The sequence below is a fragment of the Mobula hypostoma genome, chromosome 8 (genome assembly GCF_963921235.1).
Source record: "Mobula hypostoma chromosome 8, sMobHyp1.1, whole genome shotgun sequence".
Classification (NCBI taxonomy): Eukaryota; Metazoa; Chordata; class Chondrichthyes; order Myliobatiformes; family Myliobatidae; genus Mobula; species Mobula hypostoma.
Genome location: NC_086104.1, coordinates 1,172,759 through 1,181,993, shown reverse-complemented (window position 1 = coordinate 1,181,993; position 9,235 = coordinate 1,172,759). Strand labels below are relative to the sequence as shown.

General features: G+C 46.6%; 1 protein-coding gene across 1 annotated transcript; it reads left to right on the top strand.

Moving 5' to 3' along the window:
- Nucleotides 1-918: 918 nt before the first annotated feature.
- pomca (proopiomelanocortin a) lies at nucleotides 919-7,447 on the top strand. Its single transcript, XM_063056029.1, has 2 exons — nucleotides 919-1,013; nucleotides 6,604-7,447. The coding sequence occupies exons 1-2, from the start codon at nucleotides 919-921 to the stop codon at nucleotides 7,445-7,447; spliced, it is 939 nt and encodes a 312-aa protein (XP_062912099.1).
- The last annotated feature ends 1,788 nt before the right edge of the window (nucleotides 7,448-9,235 follow it).

Genomic DNA, 9,235 nt, shown 5'->3' with positions numbered 1-9,235 from the left:
AATAACTCAAAATGCAGGGGGCAGGCATATGATAACGGGAGCAATACGCGGGGGGGAAATAGCGGGGTGCAGAAGAGGGTGCTAGATATTAACAAGCAAGCACTGTTCATGCCATGCGCCAGCTACAGCCTAAACCTAGTCATTGTTGATGCTGCAAAATCAACAGTGAAGTCTGTGAGCTTCCTTGGGGTGCTGCAACGTCTATACACACTATTCAGCTCATCGACACAGAGATGGGAGCTTTTCAAGGAGAACGTGCCACAGATGACCCTCAAGGCCATATCCAACATGTGATGGGAGTGCCGCGTGGAAAGTGTGAAAGTTCTGCGCTACCAGCTTCCCGGTGTCGGCAATGCGCTCCTGTCACTGATTGAACATGCCACATAGAAAGGTGACAGTGAAACCACATCTGCAGCCAGAGGCCTAGAACAGGAGATCACGTCATGGAAATTCCTGCTGACTGTTTTCATCTGGTACAACGTTTTACATGAGGTGAATCGTGTCAGCAAGCTGTCCCAGAGCCCACAAGTGGGAATCGATGTGCTACAGCGCGAGGTGGAATATGTTCTGAAATTTCTCAAGGAATACAGAGAGAACGGCCTTTCATCCACCCAAACAGATGCCAGGGACATTGCTGAAGAGATAGGGATGCCAATGGTCTTTCCTTCTGCATGAATCAGAAAACCAAAATGCCAGTTCCAGTACGAGTCCCAAAGTGCAGATCCTTCCCTGACAGTGGCACCCGAGGAACGGTACAAGAGAGAAATTTTCCTTCCACTAGTGGACTCTGCCATCACAGGCATTAGTGAGCGTTTCAAGCTGATAGACTCATTTTACAGTCTGTTTGGCTTCATTTATGGAAGAGAGGAAATGAAAAAAGCCACGCAAAGTCGCACACTGAAAGACAGCTGCGTAAACATGGAGAGGACACTTGGTGATGTGGGTGCTGAGGACCTTTTCCGCGAGGTGTCGGCTGCTGTCAGTGCCGTGCCTGCAAAAGAAACCACTGGCCTGTAGATTCTGAGCTACATTTACAGCAACAATCTGGTTGAACTGTATCCTAACCTCACCATTGCTCTAAGGCTCATGCTGACAGTGCCTGTGACTGTAGCGAGTGGAGAGAGAAGATTTTCGAGGCTAAAGCTCATCAAAATGCACCTGAGGACAACCTTGCTCCAGGAGCATCTGTCAGCTCCTGCTCAGATATCAATTGAGCATGAAATAACAAGATCGCTGGACAAAGATGAGCTCATTAAAGCATTCTCAGCACTCAAGCACAGGAGGGTGGTGAAGTTCTAGTGGTAGGTCTTTTAACACCTTTTCAGCAGAAATAAAGTTTATAATTAAAATAATAAAATAAACCACGTATTTCACTCAAAATGTGTATAGGCGATTTGGCGGCGTTTCCAGAAATGGTAATTTCTCTCTCCCGCAAGCGTCCCCTTTCTCTCTCTCTCACTCCCCTCCTGTTCGCTCTACAGGCCTTAAGTGAGCTGTCCGTGGTGCTGAAAGAGGGTCAGACGCAGTTTGTTGTAAACTTCCAGTAGGTAACTTTCAGACACTGTTTATTGAATAAATAAAGTGTGAATTTTCATTAAATATGACATTGCTTTTGTTGTTAATTAATTAGAGGGAAATTGTTTAAGCTGTTCTTATGTCAGCTGATACCTAACAATGCAGTTCAATGCAGACTAGTTGCTGAAAAGGGTGAGGCTTCTCACTCCAAAGCAAAAAATGTCATTGTTTCAGTTTTTAATTAAGAGAATTGTTCGGATTATGTTGAACTGTCTGTCCACTATGCTGAAAGTGCATATAATGCATCAACATTTAAGTCCGAAATTATACCATTATTGATGCAAACCAACTTGAATATTCACTTTTTTTCTTTCTTTTTTCTTGGGAAGCGGGGGTAGGGCCCCACATTAACTCTGCAAACGGGCCCCCAGATGCTTAAAGCCGCCTATGATGCCATTTTTAATGAATTATGGACCTATATTCCCAGATCCTTTTGTTCTATCACACTCCACTGTGTAAGTCCTACCCTGGTTAATCCTACTGAAGTGAAACACTTCACACCCATCTGCATTAATCTGCCATCTTTCAGCCCATTTTTCCAACTGATCCAGATTTCTCTGCATGATAGCCTTCCTCACTGGTATCATCTGCAAATCTGCTGATCCATCCAGATTGTTGATAAAGATGATAACAACAACAGACCCAGAACTGACCTCTGTGGCACTCCACTTAGTCTCAGGACTCCAGTTAGGGAGGCAACCCTCTACTATCAATCTCTGGCTTCTCCCACAAAGCCAATGTCTAATCCAATTTGCATCTCTAGGAAGAGGTACAGTTGACGTTTCGGGCCGAGACCCTTCGTCAGGACTAATTGAAGGAAGAGCTAGTAAGAGATTTGAAAGTGGGAGGGGGAGGGGGAGATCCAAAATGATAGGAGAAGACAGGAGGGGGAGGGATGGAGCCAAGAGCTGGACAGTTGATTGGCAAAAGGGATATGAGAGGATCATGGGACAGGAGGCCCAAGGAGAAAGAAAAGGGGGAGGGGGAAACCCAGGGGGGCAAGGGGTACAGTGAGAGGGACAGAGGGAGAAAAAGGAGAGAGAGAAAAAGAATGTGTTATATAAATAAATAAATAACGGATGGGGTACGAGGTGGAGGTGGGGCATTAGCAGAAGTTTGAGAAGTCAATGTTCATGCCATCTGGTTGGAGGCTACCCAGATGGAATATAAGGTGTTGTTCCTCCAACCTGAGTGTGGCTTCATCTTTACAGTAGAGAAGGCCGTGGATAGACATATCAGAATGGGAATGGGACGTGGAATTAAAATGTGTGGCCACTGGGAGATCCTACTTTCTCTGGCGAACAGAGCATAGGTATTCAGCAAAGCGGTCTCCTAGTCTGCTTTGGGTCTCGCCAATATATGGAAGGCCACATCGGGAGCACCGGACGCAGTATATCACCCCAGCCAACTCACAGGTGAAGTGTCGCCTCACCTGGAAGGACAGTCTGGGGCCCTGAATGGTATTGAGGGAGGAAGTGTAAGGGCATATGTAGCACTTGTTCCACTTACAAGGTTAAGGGCCAGGAGGGAGATCGGTGGGGAGAGATGGGGGGACAAATGGACAAGGGAGCGATCCCTGCGGAAAGCAGAGAGGTGGGGGAGGGAAAGATGTGCTTAGTGGTGGGATCCCATTGGAGGTGGCGGAAGTTACGGAGAATTATATGTTGGACACGGAGGCTGGTGGGGTGGTAGGTGAGGACAAGGGGAACCCTATTCCTACTGGGGTGGCAGGAGGATGGGGTGAGAGCAGATGTGCATGAAATGGGGGAGATGCATTTGAGAGCAGAGTTCATGGTGGAGGAAGGGAAGCCCCTTTCTTTAAAAAAGGAAAACATCTCCCTCATCCTGGAATGAAATACCTCATCCTGAGAGGAGATGCGGCGGAGACGGAGGAATTGCGAGAAGGGGATGGCATTTTTGCAAGAGACAGGGTGAGAAGAGGAATAGTCCAGATAGCTGTGAGAGTCCGTAGGTTTATAGTAGACATCAGTAGATAAGCTGTCTCCAGAGATAGAGACAGAAAGATCAAGAAGGGGGAGGGAGGTGTTGGAAATGGACCAGGTAAACTTGAGGGCAGGGTGAAGGTTGGAGTCAAAGTTAATGAAGTCAACGAGCTCAGCATGTGTGCAGGAAGCAGCGCTAAGGTAAGCTGTCCCCCCAACAGTACTCAAACAGGAGTACTTATTGTCAAGGGGCACAGCCACCGGGGTACTTTCTATTATCTGACTCTTCCCCTTCCCCCTCCTAACTGTGACCCACTTGTCTGCCTCCCGTGGCCCCGGTGTGACCACCTGCCTGTAACACCTATCAACTCCTCACTCTCCCTGACCAGACGAAGGTTATCGAGCTGCAGCTCCAGTTCCCTAACGCGGTCCCTTAGGAGCTGCACCTCGGTGCACCTGGCGTAGATGTGGACGTCCGGGAGGCTTGGAGACTCCAGGGCCTCCCACATCAGACACCGAGAACAGCAAGCTGCCCTCACACTCATACTTCCCCCTCTCCTCAAATAACAGGGAAAATTGAAAACCAAACCTACTTCGCCTTGCCAGTTTCCACGTAAGCCCATTGACCCAAAGCCCTTAGGCCTTCACTCTGCTCCAAGTTTACTCCGCTGCCCACAAAACGACACTACCCGCTGTACAAGGCTGTGTTCCTTTTAAATCTTCCGCTCTTCACTGCCTGACGTCACACGCCTGCGCAGTCCCGCCTCTCTTAACTCCGATGAAAAAACTAAACCTTCAAAATGGTTTCTGTCGCACTCCTACTCAGTTTCTCAGACCTTCTTCTCCAAATACCAGCCCTCTTCCCCTCTTCCCCTCATCTCACTCTGATCCCAGCTCTCATCTGTGCTGGGTCTTTAAAATTCACTCTGACCTTCCCTTCTCTGAGGCAGTGTCTCCCTCACCTTCTCCCTTTCCTTCTCTCTGAGAGAAGTGTGGGAGAGAGACAGAGAGAGAGATTCTTGAATCGGGGAACTCAAAATAAAAAGCAACACTTCAGACTGACTGTAACATGAAAGTAGTGACTGTTGTCTCCCCTGTCGCTGTGGGAGGAGTGAAACCTGTCCCTCTCTCGTTCGTAAGAGACAGAGCCTGTGGGATGTTCAACTGTTGGAATGAACAGTTAGTTTTTGATGTACTGAAGATCATGGTCTTTCTTTGGAGGCTGTGATGTTGCTTGCACGGTAGGTGGTGGGAATGCGATGCTTTAAGCTGGAGTAAGTAGGGGAGGGTGGATGCTGCTTGCTCCTGCCTGTCATGGGAGAGGGCAGGGGGCTTTGGAGTTCTTACGATTTTTCTGTCATTCACTCTTTGGAGATAGTTCTGTTTCGAAGATGTCTGCAGAGCGTGAGAATTTCTGGTTGTATATTGTATACATTCTCTGATATTAAAAGGAACTATTGATTGAACCCAACCTCACTGGAAAAACCTTACAATCTACTTTGTTATGCAGAAATGGAGGAAGACATGGAGAGATTGTCTACTGTGTCTCTGTGGGTGGAAGTTAGAAACAGAAAAGGGTCAATAACTCTACTGGGTGATTTTTAGAGATCACCTAATAGTAACAGCAAGGAGCAGAGAGGGAGACAGATTCTGGAACAGTGCAATAATAACAGGGTTGTTGTGGTGGGAGATTTTAATTTCCCCAATGTTGATTGGCATTTCCCTAGAGTGAGGGGTTTAGATGGGGTGGAGTTTGTTAGGTGTGTTCAGGAAGCTTTCCTGACATAATATGTGATATTAGGAAATGAACCTGGTCAGGTGTCAGGTCTCTCAGTGGGAGAGCACTTTGGAGATAGTGACCACAATTCTATCTCCTTTACCATAGCATTGGAGAGGGATAGGAGCAGACAAGTTAGAAAAACATTTAATTGGAGTAAGGGGAAATATGAAGCTATCAGCAGGAACTTGGAAGCATAAATTGGGAACAGATGTTCTCAGGGAAATGTGCAGCAGAAATGTGGCCGATGTTCAGGGGATATTTGCATGGAGTTCTGCATAGGTATGTTCCAATGAGACAGGGAAAGGATGGTAGGGTACAGGAACTATAGTGTACAAGGGATGTAGAAAATCTAGTTAAGAAGGAAAGGAAAGATTGCAAAAGGTTCAAGAAATAAGTACTGCCTGAATTGGGGAGCATACTTTAGAGTCATAGTCATAGTCATAGTTATACTTTATTGATCCCGGGAGAAATTGGTTTTTGTTACAGTTGCACCATAATAATAAATAGTAATAAAACCATAAATAGTTAAATAGTAATATGTAAATTATGGTTGAGTGAACTTGGCCTTTTCTCCTTGGAGCAACAGAGGATGAGAAGTGACCTGACAGATGTGTATAAGATGATGAGAGGCATTGATCATGTGGATAGCCAGAGGCTTTTCCCCAGGGCTGAAATGACTAACATGAGAGGGCACAGTTTTAAGGTGCTTGGAAGTAGGTTCTGAGGGGATGTCAGGGGTAGGTTTTCACACAGAGAGTAGTGGGTGTGTGTAATGCACCACCGGCGGTGGTGGTGGAAGTGGGTACAATAGGGTCTTTAAGGAACCTCTCAGATAGGTACATGGAGCTTAGAAAAATAGAGGGCTATGCGGTAGGGAAATTGGAGACAGTTTGTAGAGTGGGATACATGGTCAGCACAACATTGTGGGCCGAAGGGCCTGTACTGTGCTGTAGGTTTCTATGTTCTGTGCTCCCTTGTTCTACCTCGTCACACTTGTAATAGTCTGATCTATATGAACAGTTTGCAAGAGAAGCTTTTCACTGTATCTATGTACATGTGACAATAATTCCAATACACATCTCACCTTAAACTGTGCCCTCACTGTATCCCCCACCATCGTAACGGGTTCCTCTTCCCCTTACCTACCACCCCACAGGCCGCCGTACGCAGCACATCATTCTCCATAACATCCATCATCTTCAATAGGATCCTACACAAACAAGCGGTTACCTCCACCCACCCACTTCCTGCAGGGACACTCTCTACATGACTCCCTTGTCTAATACCAAGTTTTCTTCCGAATAGTTTGCTGGGCGCTACAGAGGGGAATGTGATCTACCTTTTCACTTGTCTGCAGGAATGTATTGATGGCTGCAAAGTGGACGAGAACATGGAATCCCCAATCTACCCTGGCAACAGCCAGCTTCAGCCTATCGAAGAGAACATCCGGAATTATGTCATGGGTCACTTCCTCTGGAACAAGTTTGGAAAGAAGCGAGACGACAGCACAGAGTTATCAGTCAGCAAGCGAAAAGATGAAGGGGTCAGAGGAAGACTTGTCCTGGTCCCGTACCTAGACGCACAAGCCTCCAAGAGGGGAAGTGAAGACAAGGGCACCCAGTTTCCCAAGCAGAATGATAAATGGTGCAACCCAATGGAACATTTCCGTTGGGGAAAGCCAAAGGGCAGGAGGAGAAAGCCCGTCAAAGTTCCCCCAACAATCCGTGAAAATGAGCTACCGGAGTACGTGGGGCCAGAAGTCAAGAACAAAGAATCTGTCAACTTTGACTACCGAGCAGGGATGTTAGAAGTGCATGACTTGGATCTCCATGGAGACACCAAGAAGGATAAGAAGAATTACAAAATGATCCATTTCCGATGGGGCAGGGGTCCGAAGGACAACATGTATTTCATCAACCAAGAAGACATGCTCCAGGAAAGGCTAAAGGGTGGCCTGCCTGAGGAAGGTGTGAAGAAGGATGCGGAGAAGTACAAATTCGGTCACTTTCAGTGGAGTTCCCCACTCAAAGACAAGCGCTATGGAGGCTTCATGAAATCCTCAGTTGAAAGGGGCCAGAAACCTCTATTGACTTTTTTTCGGAATGTCATCATCAAGGATGGCCAGGAAGCCCAGGCTTTCCATCAATAGATGGATAGAGTTGAGTAAGAAAGCTGGATGGGTGTAAGAGATAGGACCTGCCATCAATATATTAGAGTGATTGGTAAACTGAAAAATAAAGTTTTTCTTTGCAAATGGTCAGAGTCTTAGTAGTGTCTGCTTACCTCCATTAGTTCATGACCTTGGTGTGAAATATGACAGCACAAGAAGTGCAGACCACTCGCTCCTTCAATCCTAACCTCATTCACCAAGCCCATGAATGGTCGGTACCATAAGATCACAAGACCATACGACATAGGAGCAGAAGTAGGCCATTTGACCCATCCAGTCTGTTCCACCAGTCCCTCTCAGCCCAATTGTCCTGGCTTCTCCCTGTATCCTATGATGTCCCGCCTGATCATGGATCTATCAAGCTCTGCTTTAAATATTCCCAATAACTTGGCCTCCACAGCTGTCTATTGCAATGAATTTCACAGATTCACCACCCTCTGTCTGAGAAATTCCTCCTCATCTCACCTCAACTAGGTTTCAACTCCCCTTCTGTGCTAGTGCCGATTTTCCTCTCCCACAAACTTCAATCACGGACCAACACTATCGTCTGACCCACACTGGTACTCTGCAAGAATGGTTATTTTCAGGGAGTCTTAAAGTCCCCCCTCATCCTTCTAAATTCCAATGAGTACAGACCCAGAGTCATCAAACAGTCCTTGTATGATAACCCTTTCATTCCTGCAATCATCCTTGTGAACCTCCTCTGAACCCTCTCCAATGTCAGCACATCTTTTCTAAGATGAGGGGCCCAAAACTGTTCCCAATACTCAAGGTGAGGCCTCACCAGTGCCTCACAAATCCTCAGCACCACATCCCTGCTCCTGTATTCTAGACCTCTTTAAATGAATGCTAACATGGCATTTGCCTTCCTAACCACCAACTCAACCTGCAAGTTAACCTTTAGGGTGTTCTGCACAAGGTCTCCCAAGTCCCTTTACATCTCAGATTCCTGGATTTTCTCCTGTTAAACATAGAAACATAGAAAATAGGTGCAGGAGTAGGCCATTCGGCCCTTCGAGCCTGCACCACCATTCAGTATGATCATGGCTGATCATCCAACTCAGAACCCTGCACCAGCCTTCCCTCCATACCCCCTGATCCCTTTAGCCACAAGGGCCATATCCAACTCCCTCTTAAATATAGCCAATGAACTGGCCTCAACTGTTTCCTGTGGCAGAGAATTCCACAGATTCACCACTCTCTGTGTGAAGAAGTTTTTCCTAATCTCGGTCCTAAAAGGCTTCCCCTCTATCCTCAAACCGTGACCCCTCGTTCTGGACTTTCCCAACATTGGGAACAATCTTCCTGCATCTAGCCTGTCCAATCCCTTTAGGATTTTATACGTTTCAATCAAAACCCCCCTCAATCATCTAAATTCCAACGAGTACAAGCCTAGTTCATCCAGTCCTTCTTCATATGAAAGTCCTGCCATCCCAGGAATCAATCTGGTGAACCTTCTTTGTACTCCCTCTATGGCAAGGATGTCTTTCCTCAGATTATGATGGGTATAGATAAAGTGAATGCAAGCAGGCTTTTTCTACTGAGGCAAGGGGAGAAAAAAGAACCAGAAGACATGGGTTAAGGGTGAGGGGGGAAAAGTTTAAAGGGAACATTAGTGGGGGCTTCTTCATACAGAGAGTGGTGGGAGTATGGAATGAGCTGCCAGACGAGGTGGTAAATGTGGGTTCTTTTTTAACATTTAAGAATAAATTGGACAGATACATGGATGGGAGGTGTATGGAGGTATATGGTCTGTGTGCAGGCCAG